The sequence below is a fragment of the Lemur catta genome, chromosome 2 (genome assembly GCF_020740605.2).
Source record: "Lemur catta isolate mLemCat1 chromosome 2, mLemCat1.pri, whole genome shotgun sequence".
Lineage (NCBI taxonomy): Eukaryota > Metazoa > Chordata > Mammalia > Primates > Lemuridae > Lemur > Lemur catta.
In genome coordinates this window covers 28190659-28210039 of record NC_059129.1, presented here as the reverse complement: position 1 = coordinate 28210039, position 19381 = coordinate 28190659, and the positions used below count along the sequence as shown (strand labels likewise).

General features: G+C 37.4%; 1 protein-coding gene across 1 annotated transcript in view; it reads left to right on the top strand.

Annotated features, from left to right (window-relative positions):
• Positions 1–19381, top strand: part of BAZ1B (bromodomain adjacent to zinc finger domain 1B) — a 72006-nt gene that overhangs the window by 12307 nt on the left and 40318 nt on the right. Inside the window, exons 4-6 of the mRNA XM_045543096.1 lie at positions 9587–9788; positions 15093–15214; positions 18172–18369. Of these exons, the coding sequence (XP_045399052.1) occupies positions 9587–9788; positions 15093–15214; positions 18172–18369 (522 nt within the window). The remainder of the gene's footprint in view (positions 1–9586; positions 9789–15092; positions 15215–18171; positions 18370–19381) is intronic.

The following is a 19381-nucleotide window of genomic DNA, read 5'->3' as shown; positions in this document are numbered from 1 at the left end:
ATATTTAATGTTGTGACAATCGCTGTACCTTGTGCCAATGTGCCCTTGCTTTCTCTTTTTGATCCTTTTGTGATAATTCTGTTATCTTGGCTTTTTTTGGTTTTGTAATTTTTTTCTTACTTTGTTTAAAAGACTTTTTTTCCTCTTTTTCTTTCTTTTTTTTTTTTTTTTTTGCCTTAGATCCAGGGACAGACTGGATCAGATGTGTTTAATCCAAGTCTTCAGTATAATTATAAAAGAGAGTTGACTTTTTTCTTTTTCTACTTGTTTTTAAATTTTCCAGCTGAAGTAGCTGAAGGATGATTACAAAAATGATGGGCCGGGCTTAGTGGCTCATCCCTGTAATCTTAGCACTCTGGGAGGTCAAGGTGAGAGGATCACTTGAGCTCAGGAGTTCAAGACCAGCCTGAGCAAGAGCGAGACCCTGTCTCTACAAAAAGAAGGGAAAAAAAAATGAAAATGATACCTAGCACTAAAACAATCCCTTTATAATCTTTTAAAAGTTTAAAGTAAGATTCAGGAGAAAGAGAACTAACATTTGTTAAATATCTGTATATACTGGATACTGAACTCTACTTGCTTTACATAATTCTTGCAGAATCTGCACAGAAATCTTAAGGTGGTAGACAGGCTCAGACATTTGAATAGCTTGTTCAGGTTGATGTATATTGGTTATGAGTGCTTTCAGCTGTGTATGATAAAATATCCGAATAATAGTGGCTGGTACTTCTCAAACTTTAGCCTAAATAAAATTACTTAGAGAACTCCAGAAAAATACATTCTTGGGCCTATCCCCTAAGAATTTGGAAGATCTAGTTTGGGGCCTAAAATTTTGTAGTTCTAATAAGCTATAGGAGGGTAATGATGCTGTCCCATGAGGGTAGGGGAGGACACTTTAAATAGCACTGTCTTAAATAATAAGGACATTTGGTTATCTCATGTAATAAGTCTTAGAAGTAGGCCGTTCCATGTTCAGTATAGAGGCTGAACGATACTGTCAAGGACCTAGACTCTTTCTGTTCTGTTCTCACTGTGTTGAATTTTGGTCCTTAGATTTTTTTTTTTTTTTGAGACAGGGTCTTGCACTGTTGCCTAGGCTAGAGTGCAGTGGCATCATCATACCTCGCTGCAACTTCAAACTTCTGGGCTCAAGGGATCCTCCTGCCTTAGCCTCCCAAGTAGTGGGGACCACAGGAGTGAGCCACATGCCCAGCGTGGTTCTTGGCTTTGTTGCCTCTTGGTTGTGAAATTGTGATTGTGTTCAGAGTAAGGAAATGCTTGTCTAAGCAGGGTAAGAAAGTTTTTCCAGAAGCATAAAAGATAAAGCTCTCCCCCATTAGCTTTACATGTTACCAGCTGGACCTTGGCTTACATAACCACCCTTAGCTGCAAGGGGTGCTGAGAAAGTGAATATCTGCCTTTTCTTTTTAAAACTGGGTACTGCCTTACTTTATACCATAGAATGAGTGTTCCTTTTTCTTTTTCCTTTTTATAAAGCCTCAAAAGAGACTGGCAAGAGAAGAGGGAGGGGAATGGCTTAGGTACAACAAACAACATACAACACAGTATGTGCTACAGTAGCCAGTAAGAGGTGGAACTAAGATTCAGACTTTTGTCTTATGTTTATCTGGTTCCAAAGTTCTTGTTCTTTCCTTGTTGTTTTACTGATTTACTCTAACTCTATGTATCTCCTAGCTACTACTTTTTTATTTGTAATGACTGATTGCCAGTGGGTTTTAATCACATACTTTATGTCAGTCATTGTCCTGGCAGGAAACAGATGGCATACTTAAATGGGGTAATTGAATTGAGTTTAATAAAAGGACTGTTGACAATAGACAACAGTCTGATCAGGATCAAGGAAAACTTAACAAGGAAAGGGGCCAGGCACGGTGGCTCATGCCTGTAATCCTAGCACTCTGGGAGGCTGAGGCGGGAGGATTGCTTGAGTCAGGGGTTTAAGACCCGCCTGAGCAAGAGCAACACCCCATCTCTATAAAAAATAGAAAAATTAGCCAGGCGTTGTGGCTGGCACATGCCTATAGTCACAGTTACTCAGGAGGCTGAGGCAGGAGGATGGCTTGAGCCCAGGAGTTGGAGATTGCAGTGAGCTATTTGGACACCACTGCTCCCTACCTGGGATGACAGAGTGAGACTCTGTCTCATACATAAAACAAGGAAAGGTTAAGTTCTTCATAGCTATCAACAGTGGGGAGACTTTACCATTTCTAAATTCCAAGGAAGCAAGGGTAGAGAGTATATACGGGAACAGAGTAGCTGTCGTCATCGAAGAGTACTTTGGTAGTGAGACATACAAACTTGCTAGGGCATTTAGGGGAATAAATACCCCAATGACACTTTTCTTCCACCATTTGTTTTTCTGCTGATGCTTCCTATGTACTGAACTCACCAGGATCTAAAGGTCAAGGGAGGCTTTTGACGTAGGCTGTAGAGGTCAGCCTGTTTAAGCACAGTGCCAGGTAGAGGAGAATGGAGATGGAGTTGAAGTGGCAAAAGGAAAATATTCTGCACACATCTGCAAGATGAAAGAAGAAAGGTTTAAGGAAAGGGAAGAGATACTAGGGAGGTATGTATGTCCATAAACACATGAAAAGATGTTTAAACTCATTAACAATCCAGGAAATCAAATCAAAACCATAGTGACATAATCTGTACACATCAGATTAATAAAAAAGAGTCACTGCCAAGTTTTGATAAGAAAGTGGAACTACTGATTCACTGCTAATAGTGTAAATAGCACAGCTTTTTTGGTAAATCCTTGGCATTGCTGAATACAACTGAGTGTTGCACATACCCTTTGACTAAGGATTTTATTCTTGAGTATTTACTCACTGTCTTTTTTTTTTTCTTTTGAGACAGGGTCTTGCTCTATTGCCTGGGCTAGAGTACAGTAGCATCATCATAGCTCACTGCAGCCTCGAATTCCTAGGCTGAAGCTATCCTCCTGCCTTAGCCTCCCAAGTAGCTGGGACTACAGTACACACTACCATGCCCAGCTAATTTTTCTCTTTTTGTAGAGACAATGTCTTGCTCTTGATCAGGCTGGTCTTGAACTCCTTCCCTTAAGCAATCCTCCCACCTTGGCCTTCCAAAGTGCTAGGATTACAGGCCTAGACAGTAGTTACCCTCTTAATTTTGCTACAGGTGACTTGTGGAAGAATATTCATAGCAGTATTGTTCATAGTAGCCCAAAGAGGACATATCCATTAGCAGTTGAATGGATAAGTAAAATGTTAAGGCATAGAATACTCCATAGCAGAAAAAAAAAGTAAACTTGGAAAAAGTCACAGGAGAATACAGTGTGATTTCATTTCTAAAAGGCTCAAAACAAGCAAAACTAGATAGCTCAGAATGCAGGTTAGTCTGTGAGGGAAGGGGTGGGCTCACTGGGGGCTTCTGAGGTACTGTTAATATTTAGTACTTTAGCCTGCATGGTAGTATTCATTTTATTTATTTTATTCATTAAAATGTTTTGCGTGCTCTTATGTGTGATAAAAAGTATAAAGTCGTATTTGTGATGGACATTTGAAGAGTGCCACAAACATTGCCTCATACACCATCTTCGGTTTTTTATCCCAGCTATTTGTTGATGGCCTACTATGTAGAGAGCATATTTTGGATGCTGGACAGTGGTGACCAAAATCCACAGTTGTTTTTGAGGATTTCATGGTGGTGATGAGAACCATTTAAGAAAAACACAGGGTATTTGTGAGAGTTTATAATAAGGGGTTATAGCTTGACCCAAAATTGGTGGTAGTCAGGTAAAGCTCCTCTGAGGGGGTGACATTTAAGATGCCACCTGAGGTTGAGTAGGATATAGCATGGGGAGAGAGGCATTGAATATTTCTGGAGGTAGAGAACAGAAATGTGTAAGAGTCCTTAGGCAAAAGGAAACTTTAGTGCTCAGGAACAGGGCTTCTCAAACTTGGCATGATTGACTTTTTGGGCCAGAGAATTCTTTGTAGTAGGGGGTGTCCTGCATGTTGTAGGATATTTAGCAGCACGCCTGGCCTCTGCCCACTAGATGCCAGTAGTACTGCTTAAATTGTGAAAATCAGACATTGCCAGATGTCCTGGGAAAGGGTGGGGGGAATAAAAAGCCTGTCTGTTGTACTGGGAGAACCACCGTACTAGAAGAACAGGGAGAAAATCAGTGTGGCAAGAGTATATAAGATGATCAAGGATGGGGGGAGAAAGAGGTGGTGAGAATGGAAGTGAGCAAGGGCTGGATTTCGTACAGGGCCTCAAAGGTTATGTCATGGTTTAGATTCTTATGAGCATTGCAGAACTTTTGCAGGGTTTAAAACTTGTGATTAAAATGATCAAGTCACTGTTTCTAAAAGACAACTTTGGCTGCAATATGAAGAAATTTATTGAAAGAGTGAGGTGAGTGGATTTGGAGGCTAATATAGTGATCCAGGTGAGAACTCGTTAGGGTGATGGCCTTGGCATTGGAAAAAGTGGATAGGTTGGAGACATACATATATTGGTAGTGAAGAGAACATAGGGATTAGCTGGATGTGGAGAGTAAGCAAAAAGATTTCGAGGATGATTCTAATGTGTATTACATTCAAATAAATGCACAGAATTACTGGCCAACCCAAAGCTTTCAAGTCAGTGTAAGATCAGTCCATTAGGGGTTACAGTTAAAAAAATCATGCAACTTCAAATCAGAAGACCTGGGCTCCAGATCAGTGTTGTTGCTTTTCAGCTGTGAAACTGTTAGCACAATGTGAGCTTTAGCTTTTCAGAATTGAGTGGTTCGGATACAGATGTAAGATAAAGACTATAGTTGATTTAAAAATAGCTTTATTGAAGTATAATTGACGTATTGTAAACCTTACATATTTATCATGTATAGTTGAGTTTGGTCCAAGTACAGTGGTGTTTACTATTAATTGATCACAACCAGTTTCAGATTTCCTTTGTTGCTTCTCCACACCCACTGCTTCACTTGACCAGCCAGTCAATCAGTGAATCAATCAATAGTTTGTGGCCAGGTGTGGTGGGTGATGCCTGTAATCCCAGTATTTTGGGAGGCCTATGTGGGAGGATCGCTTGAGGCCAGGAGTTCTAGACCAGCCTGAGCAACATAGCAAGACCCCATCTCTACAAAAACTTGGCCAGGTGCAGTGATGTCCCTGTAGTCCCAGCTACCTGGGAGGCTGAGGCAAGAGGATCACTGGAGCCCAGGAGTTTGAGGCTGCAGTCAGATATGATCAGGCTACTCTAGCCTGGGAGTCAGAGTGAGACCTTGTCTCAAGAAAAAAAAAAGTACAGTTGATAAGTTTTGTTATATCATATACACCTGTGAAACTCTTAAATTGTAATCAAGATAGTGAACACCCAAAAGTATAATGATGCTCTTTTGTAATCTCTCCCGCCTACTCCTTTTTTTCCCTACCATTGATCTGTTTTTGTGTCACTGTAGATTAGTTTGCATTTTCTAGAGTTTTATATAAATGGAATCATCGTGTATTCTTTTTTGTCTGACTTGTTTCACTCAGCAGTTATTTTAAGATGCATCCCTGTTGTTGCATGTATCAAAAATCATTCTTTTTTATTGCTGAGTAGTATTTCATTGTATATATAGATCATAGCAGTCCTTAATGTATGCTCACCTAAAAATAGAGCTTCAAAATGCATAGAACAAAACTGAACAGAACTACAAGGAGAAATAGACAAATCACGTTTATAGTTAGAGATATTAGCAATCCCCTCTTCTCAACTGATAGAAAAAGTAGAAAATCAGCAAGAATATAGAAAACTTGAATAACACTACCAACCAATTTGACCTAATTGTCATTATAAAACATTTTACCCTAACAGCAGGATACATATTCCTTTCTTTCTTTCTTTTTTTTTTTTTTTTTTTGAGACAGAATCTCACTCTGTTGCCTGGGCTGGAGTGCCGTGGTGTCAGCCTAGCTCACGGCAACCTCAAACTCCCGGGCTCAAGCAATCCTCCTGCCTCAGCCTCCCAAGTACCTGGGACTACAGGCATGCACCACCATGCCCGGCTAATTTTTTCTGTATATATTTTTAGTTGTCCATATAATTTCTTTCTATTTTTAGTAGAGACAGGGGTCTTGCTCTTGCTTAGGCTGGTCTCGAACTCCTGACCTCCAGCGATCCACCCGCCTCGGTCTCCCAGAGTGCTAGGGTTATAGGCGTGAGCCACCGCACCCGGCCTACATATTCCTTTCAAGTGCATTTTTACCAAGTGGAGATCATCCTCTAGGCCATAAAAAAGTATCAATAAATTTTAAAAGATTCAAGTCATCCAAAGTGTATGCTCTGACTAAAATGGAATTAAATTAGAAATTCATAACAGAACTGGAAATCTGTAAATAATTAGAAAGTAAATTATACCTCTTTAACTTACTCATGGATTAAAGAAGAAATCAAAAAGAAAATTAGAAAGTATTTTGAAGTGAACAAAAATGAAAACACAATATATTAGAATTTGTGGGATGTTACTAAAAGCAGTGCTTAGGAAAAATGTATAGCACTAAATACCTACATCATAAAAAAAAGGTCTGAAATCATTGACCTTGGCTTCTACCTTAAGTCAGAAAAAGAAGAGCAAATTAAACCCAGAGTAAACAGAAGAAAGGAAGTGATAAAAGATTGGAGTGGAAATCAATAAAATTGAAAACAGGAAAACAACAGAGAAAATAAATCAAAAACTGGTAATTTGACAAGATCAATAAAATTGATAGACCTATAGCCAAACTCTTAGAAAAAAAGATACGAATTAACCAATATCAAGAATTAAGAGAGATGACATCACTGTAGTCTTACAGATATTGATGAGATAATAAGGGAATATTATGAACACCTTTGTAAGATTGACAAGTTAAATAAATAGACCTATTCCTTGAAAGACAGAAAGTACCAAAACTCAAGAAGTGGAGAACTTAATAGCCCTATATCTATTAAGGAAATTGAATTTGTAGTTAAAATCTTCCCACAAAGAAAACTCCAAGCCTAAATGTTGTCACTGGTGAATTCTACCAAACATTTAAGGAAGAAATATATCAGTTCTCTGCAAATGATTCAAGAAAATAGAAAAGGAGAAAATACTTTCCAACTTATTTTACAAGGCCAGCATTACCCTGATATCAAAATCATATAAGTACATCACAAGAAAAAACTACAAAGTAGAATCTATATCTGTGTTCAGAAAACTCCCTTGTCAACATAGATATAAAAATTCTAACAAAAAATTTTAGCAGATAAAATTCAACACTATATTTAAAAGATGATACATCATGGCTAGTGGGTCTATCCTAGGAATGCAAAGTTGGTTTAACACTTGAAGTGAATGTAATTCTCCTTGTTAATAAACAAGAAGGAAAACAATGTGATAGTTTTTTCCTTTTTTCTTTTTAAATTATTCTAAATTCAGCTGACAGTGAGAAGCATGTGATAGTTTTAATAGACACAGAAAAAGCATTTGGTGAAATCCAACATCAACTACTAATAAAAACGCTTAGCATGTTACGAATACAAAGAAGTGCTTCAACCCGATAAAGAGTGTTTACTGGTAATCTTCAGCTAACAGCATACCTAATGGTTGAAGACTGAATGCTTGGCCCCTAAGGTCAGGCAAGTTAGGATGTCTGTTCTTCCACTCTAATATTGTACTGAAGTTTCCAGCCGGTATAGTATGTCAATAAAAATAATCAAAAGGCATCCAGATTTGAAAGGAAGAAGCAAAATTATTTGCAGACAACATGATTGTGGAACATCTGATGGAATCTACCAGTGAAACTACTAGAACTAAGAAATGAATTCAGCAGGGTTGCAGGATACAAGATCAATATACAAAAATTAATCTGTATTTCTATATACTAGCAACAAACAATTGAAATTTTAAAAATTGGCACCGTTTACAGCAGTGTCAAAAATATGAAATATAGTAGTCTCCCCTTATCCATAGTTTCGCCTTCTACTGTTTCAGTTATCAGCAGTCAATCACTGTCTGAAAGTATTAAATGGAAAATTCCAGAAGTAAACAATTTATAAGTTTTAAATTGCAAGCTTTTTTGAGTAGTGTAGTGAAATCTCGTGCAGTTTTACTCTGTCCAGCCTGGGACATGAATCATCCCTTCCTAGCATATCCACCGCATATGCTACCCCCCAGTTAGTCACCTAATAGCCATCTCAGTTATGAGATTGACAGTCACTTGTGTTCAGCTAACCCTTACTTTACTTAATAATGGCCTTAAAGTACAAGAGTAGTGATGCTGGCAGTTTGGATATGCCAAGAGAAACCATAAAGTGCTTTCTTTAAGTGAAAAGGTGAAAGTTTTTGATTTAATAGGGAAAGAAAAAAATTGTATGCTGAGGTTGCTGGCATCTACAGTAAGAACCATTCTGTCTGTGAAATTGTGAAGAAAAAAAAAGAAATTCATCCGCTCCAACTTCTCCCTGTCACCCTCGGCCTCTGTCCTGGAAGCCCAACCCCTTTCCTTCTGTACATAATGTCACTGGCTTGTTGGGATTTTTAATTTATCCTCACTCAGCACCAAGGGTCCCCCCACTGCATTCCTGCTGCCCCTGAGCTGAGCAGAGTCATTATTGGAGATTTTTGTATTTATTAAAACATTTTTTTCAGTCAAAAAAAAAAAAAAAAAAAAGAAATTCATGCATGGTATGTGTAGAGTTTGGCACTATCCACAATTTTAGGCATCCAGTAGGAGTCTTGGAATGTATCCCCCTGTGGATAAGGGTGGATTATTGTACTCGGGGATAAAGCTGACAAAAAAGATGCATGATACCTGTATGGTAAAAATTTCAAAACATTGCTCAGAGAAATTAAAGAAGATCTAAATAAATGTAGAGATACTTTGTTTGTGGATCAGAAAACTAATCATTAAGATATCAGCTCTTCCCAAATTGATGTGTAGATTTAACACACATTGCAATAAAATCCAACAGCTTTTTTTGTAGGAATTGCCTAGCTGATTGTAAAATTCATTTGGAGAGGCAAAGAACCTAGCTAAAACAACTTTGAAAAAGAACAACAAAGTAAGAGATCTAATACTATCCAATTTCAAGCCTTAGTTTAAAGATTTGCATTAAGACAAATGGATCAATGGAACAGACTGGCATCTAGAAATAGACATGTACATACACAACTGATCTTTGATAGAGGTAGAAAGGTAAGTGTAGAAAGGATAGTTTTTTCAACGAATGTTTCTAGAACAATTGGATATCCATATATATTTGATTTTTTTTAAAATGGAAATTTTTAAACCATGTGTATTTCAGGCTAGTGCAATGATAGTATATGGTATCTATAAGACCGTTTGGTCTTAGTATATTGGTACGTGAATTTGAACTAGGTTGTGATCTCTTTTTTTAGGATATCATTTCAATCTAGAAGTCTGAGAAATAAAGTTGGAAAAAATTCACCTGTACTTGGGTATTTTCATTTCAGTGAATTTTTGTTAGGGGAGGAGGCATGTACATTAGATCATATGTTCTAAATAAACATTATCTTTAGTTTCTAGTTCTTATTTATTATCTCTGATTTTCTTTCCTGTCTCCTGTATAGGTTGGGAAGGAGAAAATGCTCAAGGTGAAGATTGTGAAGATTCATGCTTTGGAGAAAGTGGATGAAGAGGCCACTGAGAAAAAATCTGATGGTGCCTGTGATTCTCCATCAAGTGACAAAGAGAATTCCAGTCAAATTGCTCAGGACCATCAGAAGAAGGAGGCAGTCGTAAAAGAGGATGAAGGAAGGAGAGAGAGTATTAGTATGTATGATGCTAGCTCTCCTTAGTGAGTTATGAGACCCTATTTATTTTATTATACACAAGTCTTTCAGAGTTCTCTAGCAACTAAGTGTGTACTTGAGTTTTTTTCAGTGACGTGATTTTGTTCATTTATCATTCAGAAAAACAACTAAAATGTCCATAAAGTGAGTCAAGACTTAAATCTTCCTGAACAATTGAGATCATTGGGAAGTAATTTCTTCTAGTTGCTTAGAAATCTTATGTACACATTCTTAGCTACTCAAGATGGCAAAGGTTTGTTTTCCTTTTAAAGTAGAAAATATGTACATAAGTGTGTAGGGGGGTTATCAAGGTAGGAGGGGCAAATTATTCTCCCTATTACTCTTCACATTGCAAGCTGATGGAGTGGTTTTAAGATATAGTTGACCTTTGAACAACACAGGTTTAAACTGTATGGGTCCATGTATGCATGAATTTTTTTCAGTGAATATTTTGGAAAATTTTCTGGAGATTTGTGACAATTTGAAAAAACTTCCAGATCAACTGTGTAGCCTAGAAATATCAAAAAATAAAATAAAATAAAAAAAGAAAAAGTTACATATGTCATGAAGGCATAAAACATGTATTAATACTGTTTTACTTACTATCATAAGATATATACAAATCTATTATAAAAAGTTAAACCTTATCAAAATTTATACACACACAGATTATACATGGCACCATTTGCAGTACAGAGATGTAAACAAATATAAAGGTGCAGTATTAAATAACTGCATAAAATTACAGTAGTATTGTACTACTGTAATAATTTCATAGCAACCTCTTGTTGCTATTGCCGTGAACTCAGGTGTTGCCAGTATCTGCTTAAAACTTCATGTAATGCTAATCATCTCCAAGTGAGAAGTTCTTTTGTCCAGTAAATTGCTCATCTCTCAAAGTTCTCACATCTTATCATGTTTAGTGCATTACCTTAAACCTTGAATAACATCATACAGAGTGTCACCAGTGATGCTGGAAGTGCTCTCAGAAAGCAGAGAAAAGTCATGACATTATAAGAAAAATTTGGATTACTTGATATGTACTGTAGATTGAGGTCTGCTGCTGTAGTTGCCCCATTTCAAGATAAATGATTCCAGTGTAAGGACCACTGTAAAAAAATAAGAAAAGGAAATTTGCAAAGTTATTGTTGCAGCGACACCAGCAGGCACAAAAACCTTGCACTTTTGCAAAATAGCCTTTTATCTCATATTGAAAATGCAGCTTTTACATGGGTGCAGGATTCCTATAAGAAAGGCATATCTATAGACTATATGATTTGAGAAAAAGCAGTCATATTATAACTTAAAGCAAAAAAGGAAGATGAAGGATCCAAAACTGGAGAATTTAATGCCAGCAAAAGGGATCTTTTGACCATTTCAGAAAGGTTTGGCTTAATGTCAAGATAACAGGAGGAGTAGCTTCTGCCATCCGATATATAACACATTTAATATACAAAATACGTGTGAGTTTACTTTCTGATATTGGTAAAGCTTCCAGTCAACAGTAGGCTATTAGTGGTAAAGTTTTTGGGGAGTCAAAAATCATATGTGGGGTGGGCGCAGTGGCTCACACCTGTAATCCTAGCACTCTGGGAGGCCGAGGTGGGTGGATCGTTTGAGTTCAGGAGTTTGAGACCAGCCTGAGCAAGAGTGAGACTCCATCTCTACTAAAAATAGAAAGAAATTATATGGACAACTAAAAACATATATAGAAAAAATTAGCCGGGCATGGTGGCGCATGCCTGTAGTCCCAGCTACTCGGAAGGCTGAGGCAGAAGGATCGCTTGAGCCCAGGAGTTTGAGGTTGCTGTGAGCTAAGCTGACGCCATGGCACTCTAGCCCAGGCAACAGAGTGAGACTCTGTCTCAAAAAAAAAAAAAAAAAAATTGTGGATTTTTGACTGCACTGGCATTTGGTACCCCTAACCCCTGTGCAATTCAAGACTCAGCTGTACTTCCTTCCATCTATATTGTGTAATCTAAGTTCATCTCAGTTGGGAGCTGATAGAATTCTGAAACACTGATGTTTAAAAGTAGTTTTTAGGGACCTGAAGACTCTAAAAATAATGTTTTAAAATTTGAAGAACTGAGACTTAGGCCACAGGGAAAATTATTCAGCTTATGAGGTTTTTTTTTTTTGTTTTTTTAAAAGTCTGTAAAATAAGGAATTTGACTGGACTAGATTCCTTTTGTGTCCAAAAACATGAGTGCACAAAGTGTTTGGAGTATACTGACCCCCACTCCCCATGATTATTAGAGGATCAGGTAATTTTACCTCATTAACTGTTACAGACTTTAGATTAGAGTGCTACCTTAGAATGTTATGTTGTCTGTCTCCCATTCTATTTTGTCTCTCCAGAGTTTTGGACATGTACAGATGGTTTTAGAGGGACTTATTATAGTCTGAAAGAACCCTCCTTTTTATTTACATTTTTTTAAATTTTTTTTTTTTTAAGAATAGAAACAGGGTCTCACTCTTGCTCAGGCTGGTCTTGAACTCCTGACCTCAAGCGATCCTCCTGCCTCAGCCTCCCAGAGTGCTGGGATTAACTCTTGAGACTGTCATTGTAACTGGCCCACCCCAGTTACTGATACTTCAATTTTGGTTTCTGCTCTGTTATATGAATGCTAATGTCTATATTTTCCAGTTTCTCTCTCCTTCTTTTTGATACTGAAGTTTTGTAATATGGGCATTACTTATAATTCCTTGAAGATGAGAAATGTTTTGGTTTGGATGTTTTGGTTAGGAGTTGGCTGATGATATGTCATCTAACACTTTCTTTCTAGAATCAGATTGTTGAAATGCCAGTGATATATTACTAGTTTTATGCCTGAAGCATTGTTGTACCAGGAACCCCAACTTTTAGGCTTTTACTTCTTTTTTAGTGGGTTCTGTGCCTAAGTTTAGGTTTTAATTTTGGGGTTATAATGTTATTATTACTACGTGAAAATAGGTAGGTGGGGTAAGGAATTGATGTTATGACATATTCCAAATGTTTTCTGGGGAGAATTGATTAGAATTTCCATAGGAATTTGATAGACAAATTCCAATATATGTAATATTTTCTTACCGGATGACTTCGCCTTCTACTTTGTGGGGAAAAAATAATGTTTTAGGCAGGAACTTTGAAATTTCTGTATTCTTCCTCCATCTTAGAAGGGGACTGTCTTTCCTTTTGGCCAAGACACTTGTGGTTTGGATTCTAATTCCTCTTACTCTTCTTAAGGACTTGGGTTAACTTTTATTATTCTACTCTACAGTATTTTCAACTCTCTCATAAGGTTCTTCTCAACTTATAAACAAAGTCCCATTTTCTAAAGAGAATAACCTGTCCTCCCTTGATTCTCTTGTTTTCTGTCTTATCCATTCAAACTTATATTCTTTTTTTTTTGAGACAGAGTCTTGCTTTGTTGCCCAGGCTAGCGTGCGTGTGCCGTGGCGTCAGCCTAGCTCACAGCAACCTCAAACTCCTGGGCTTAAACGATCCTACTGCCTCAGCCTCCTGAGTACGTGGGACTACAGGCATGTGCCACAATGCCCGGCTAATTTTTTCTATATGTATATTTTAGTTGGCCAGATAATTTCTTTCTATTTTTAGTAGAGATGGGGTCTCGCTCTTGCTCAGGCTGGTCTCAAACTGCTGAGCTCAAGCAATCCACCTGCCTCGGCCTCCCAGAGTGCTGGGATTACAGGCATGAGCCACCGTGCCAGGCCCAAATTTATATTCTTGAGAATGCTATCTCTATCTTCTGACTGTCAGTTTATTCCTTATGCTGTTGTGATCTAACTTATGTCGCTTCACTCCTGAAACAATTCCTAATAAGGTTGTAGGTGACCTCCTGATTGCCAGATGCAGAGATTTCTTCTTAGTCTGTGCTTAAATTTTCTTTTGAGACAGAATCTTGCTCTGTTGTCCCATGTGGAGTACAGTGGCATCATCATAGCTCACTGCAACCTCAAACTGTTGGGCTCAAGAGATCCTCCTTCCTTAGCCTCCCAAGTAGCTGAGACTACAGGTGCATGACATGATGCTGGGCTAATTTTTCTGTTTTTGGTAGAGATGGGGTCTCGCTCTTGCTGAGACTGGTCTTGAACTCCTGAGCTCAAGCAATCCTCCCGCCTCAGCCTCCCAGAGTGCTAGGGTTATAGGCATGAGTCACCGCACCTGGCCTGTGTTTTAATTTTCTGTTACATTTAACACTGTTGGTTAGTCTCATATCTTTTACTTTGATGCCACTGTCTCGTGGGTCTCTGAGTGTTATGCGTCTTTACCTCCTTTTTTACCCTGCCATTCCTTAGATTTTTTTCATAGAGTTATATTTTTTGCCTTCTTTATATTTTTCAATCTACATACTGTCTTGTATCTGATCTGTGCCCATAGTTTATACTCTTACCTATATGTAGGGTGATGATTCTCAAGCCTAGGTCAGACTTAACTCCAGACCTCATGCTCAGTTGTGTGTCCGCCAGGTAACTCAAATTCAACACACCTTAAGGTAAATTGATCTCACTCTTCTTGTCTCCCAAGACAAGTAAACATGAACCCTGCTATTCTTTCCACATTCTCTTATTTTGCCTACAATTGGCTCAGTCTCCAAGGCAGAAAACTTGGAAACCTTTAACATTGCCACATCTAGGTGGTCACCAGGTCTATCTCCTAAATACTTTTTGAGTTTCCTTCCTTCTCCATTCCATTCAGATGTTTAGCATTGTAGCTTCTGATTTCCTTACCTTCAGTCTCACCTTCCCATTTGTTTCATCTTCTGCTAAAAGTTTCTTATTTTCACATCAGTGATCTTTCCAAAGTGTATACTAGTTAGACTAAAAATCTTCCTTTCATTCCATAGTGCTTACAAGACAAATTCTAATCTCTTTAAGTGGTATACAACGCCCTTTATAATCTGGCTTTGGCTTACCTTTTTTAGTCTTATTTTTATTTATGCTATACGTCGTATTCAGTGATACTTCATTGTTTGCAATCTGAGCAAGTCATATTCTTTTTTAGGTCTTTCCTGCCTACCTGCTAGACTAAGTTAGGTATTCCTTCTCTGTACTCCTAGTATTTTTCTTTTTCAACCTCTCTTATAGTATTTACCACATTGTATTGTAATTTTTCACTTGTTACTTCCCCTAAAACTTTAGCTCCTTAAAGTTGAAGACATTATGATTCATCTTTGTGCTGTATCACCTAGTGCCTGATGCAGAGTAGGTGTTGACTATTACTGAATGAATGACTAGAATTAAAAGAATATGTTTTTCACTAATTTTCTGTTGATTTGACTAGATGACAGAGCACGTAGATCTCCACGAAAACTTCCTACTTCATTGAAAAAAGGAGAAAGGAAATGGGCTCCTCCAAAATTTCTGCCTCACAAATATGATGTGAAACTACAAAATGAAGATAAGGTTAGTTGACAGTTTATATTAAACTCTTGTATGTATGTTTAAGGAAATATCATAGGGTTGGTTTTCTTAGGGAAAATGTGCTAAAGAAAAATATAAATGAAAGTCTTTGTACAACAGATACTGAGTGGTTTTCTGGTCTCAGTAATTATGAGTAATAATTTGAAGTTAAATTATATTTTCTTTCCTGAGGGGATAGTATACTTTTCCTCTTTTTTATAGGAATTACTAGGGTATAAGTAATTTATATTTGGGCTTCAAACTCAGTTTGAAAAATAAGAACCTGTTCCCAGCAGTCATGAACTTTCTGCAAGGAAATACCTTTTCCCAATTAATAGTAGAGCAGTCATTTTTGTAATATAATTAAACTCAGAAATTGAGTCAACTGTATAATTGGTGCTTTTACAAGAAGTCTTGTAAAGTTATGAGCTAATAATTCACAACAGTAAATACCCTTAAATAATTTAGTAATATATTTTATTAATTGCAAAATGTTCAGTTTTTATATTTTTTATATGTAAAGTGTCCAGAATCAGGATTTATCTTAAAACCAATGGGCAAGGATTTTTTTTTTTAGTGTTACATAACATAATGAGTTTCATTGATTACATCTTAGATTCTAAGAAATATGGTATGTTACTTTCAGGTACTCCTACACTTGTATGTATAGAATCTTACTATGTCTCACTGGAAAGAAGTAGGTTAGGGCTCTGGGTGTGGAAGCCAGTTGCACATTTGTCTTTAAGCATAACCGTTTTATAGAAGAAACAGCCAAAACCTGAGAAGTTTAATAACTGTCAAAGTTCCTAATTTAGTAAATGAGATTGGGAAGGATTATAATCCAGATCTTTGGCCACTTTGTTTATATTGTTTTTTTTCCTGCCTCAGAATGTTGATAAGTCTTATTCTATTCCGACTCATTTGTTTTATGGTTAGTAACTGTAAGATGTGGCTGGATTGTTAGGATTTTTTTTATATTTGAAAATTGGATGTTAAATATAATTTTTCACTAAATTTCATACCTCTCATTCAGCAAGGTAGCTCTAGTTAAAATATACTAAGGAGTCTCAACCACTTCTTTAGTTATCGTTTGTATTATTGATGAGTGCAAATTGTTTTGTTCACATATAGTTATTAACACATTGGTTGTAGGAAGACAGAAAATGCAAATAATAAAAAAAGAAATGATATCAAATCTCACACTCCTTAGTAATTGGTGAATATTGTTGTGGTTAATGGTGGTTAACTCTTTTTTTTTTTTTTTTTGAGACAGAGTCTCACTCTGTTGCCTGGGCTAGAGTGCCGTGGCATCAGCCTAGCTCACAGCAACCTCAGACTCCTGGGCTTAAGCAATCCTACTGCCTCAGCCTCCCAAATAGCTGGGACTACAGGCATGTGCCACCATGCCCGGCTAATTTTTTCTATATATTTTTAGTTGTCCAGCTAATTTCTTTCTATTTTTTTAGTAGAGACGGGGGCTCGCTCTTGCTCAGGCTGGTCTGGAACTCCTGAGCTCAAACGATCTACCCGCCTCGGCCTCCCAGAGTGCTAGGATTACAGGCGTGGGCCACCGCGCCCGGCCTGGTGGTTAGCTCTTAAATGACTTTTACAAGTAGGAATTTTTTTTTCTTTTCTTTTTTTTTTTTTTTTTTTTTGGCGGGGTGGGGGTGGGGACAGAGTCTTGCTCTGTTGCCCTGGGTAAGAGTGGTGCAATGGAGTTGTCATAGCTCACTGCAGCCTCAAACTCTGGGGCTCAAGTGATCCTCCTGCCTCAACCTCCTGAGTAGTGTGGGCCACCGTACCTGCTAATTTTTTCTATTTTTGGCAGAGACGGGGTCTTGCCCTTGTTCAGGCTGGTCTCCAACTCCTGACCTCAAGTGGTCCTCCTGCCTCGGCCTCACATAGTGTTAGGATTACAGGCATGATTCACTTCGCCTGGCAGGAATATTCTGATAATTTGCTTTTTTCATTTACTATATGGTAATCATCTATAATGTCATAAAATTTTCTTCCAAAGCAATATTCTCAAATTTTAGCGTGTATGATAGTCACCAGAGGAGCTTATTAAGTATGTAGATTCCTAAGTGCTACTGCCAGAGATTCTTATGATTCATTAAGTTTGTGGTGAGGCCCAAGCATCTGCTTATAAATAGATGATTCTGATGAATTTGTCCTGATTAAGAAACTTTTTTCCCTTATGACTGCAAAGTGTCCATTATATGTATGTATTTTAATTTTTAAAATGTCTTACTGATGTACCTTTAGGTAATACTCCCTCCCCATTTTTTACTATGTTAGCAGTTGATGATGACTTTGTCCATTTACTTCTTCTTTTTTTTTTTTTTTTTTTTTTTTGAGACAGAGTCTCACTCTGTTGCCCGGGCGCTAGAGTGAGTGCCGTGGCATCATCCTAGCTCACAGCAAACTCAAACTCCTGGACTCAAGCGATCCTTCTGCTTCAGCCTCCCGAGTAGCTGGGACTACAGGCATGCGCCACCATGACTGGCTAATTTTTTCTATATATATTTTTAGCTGTCCATATAATTTCTTTCTATTTTTTTTTTTAGTAGAGACGGGGTCTCGCTCTTGTTCAGGCTGTTCTCGAACTCCTGAGCTCAAGCAATCTGCCTGCCTTGGCCTCCCAGAGTGCTAGGATTATAGGCATGAGCCACTGCACCTGGCTTGTCCATTTACTTCTTATAATAAATTCTTAACAAGAGTAATTCTTGGTTGAAAGGGTACATACATTTTTAGGACTTTGATACATATTGAAAAATTGCCTAGGGATATCTTTAAATTGACATTCCGTGTTTGAAAGTTATTCTACATTTTCTTCTATCTAATTTATAGCCCTATTTTTATAGATAAATTGTGATTTTTCTGGAGAGAGCACAAATTTTTGTTCTCATTGGTTAATTAGTTTTTACCCCAATAGTGAGTTATTTATATTTGTTACCTAGATCATCAGCAATGTGCCAGCAGACAGCTTGATTCGTACAGAGCGCCCACCAAATAAGGAGATACTTCGATACTTTATACGGCATAATGCATTACGGGCTGGTACTGGTGAAAATGCACCTTGGGTGGTAGAAGATGAATTGGTGAAGAAATATTCCCTGCCCAGCAAGTTCAGTGACTTTTTACTTGATCCATATAAGGTAAGGTTATTATTAATTTTTTGACAGCAAGATAAAGCACTATTAGATGAGCTTATTTTCTTTGGTGGCTCCAGTAGGGATTAGATTTATAGCACATTTTGAATTATAACATCAGATAATGAATTCAAAAATTTTCAGATATATCAGTTTCATTAAAGTTGTGATATAAGGTTGATCAGAGGCCATATTCAATATCTCTCCTACTTCAATTTATTTTTGATTATGCTTGCATAACTGAAAAATAGAAAAAATAAATACCTGTGCTTTTTTTCCTCACATCCTTTTTAGAATGAGGTATGGTATAAATATAAAAAATATTTTGTGAACTGATTCCTAAAAATGAGAACGGCTTTTGTATGTCATACAAGATGATCAAATATACTTGCAGCCTTGAAAAGAACCTGCAATGAGTATTGCTTTGTGTGACAGGTTAGTGGAAAACCTAGCATTTTTCTCTTGACAGAGATTAAAAGGGTTTTTTCTTTAACCATCTCATCTGATCTTCAGAACATTTTTGTGAAGTCATATGATGTATATATTAATCTTATAGATGGGTAACCTCAGTCCTAGTCTAATTAGAACCAACAAAAAATGAATGACAAGATTTAAAACACTGGCTTAGTGTTTCGGATTGTCTTTTTCATCTCAGGGTTTATCCAATAAGATTTTTAGATTTAACTTATTAGCATACTGGCTGATATTTTCATCTTGGTTTCTGGGCCAGAATGGGGCTAGGAACGGGCTGTCGATCCATTAAAACTATGTCAGACTTCCAGAATTTCTTTTTTCCAATTCTTTTTAATTATGAATGATTAAAGACATCTTAAATTATAACAGCTAAATTACTTGAGTGTATTATGCTGACAAAAACATATTCAAAAGTAATTTTTTTTTCTTTTTGAGACAGAGTCTCACTCTGTTCCCTGGGCTAGACTGCCATAGCATCAGCCTAGCTCACAGCAACCTCAAACTCCTGGGCTCAAGCGATCCTCCTGCCGCAGCCTCCCGAGTA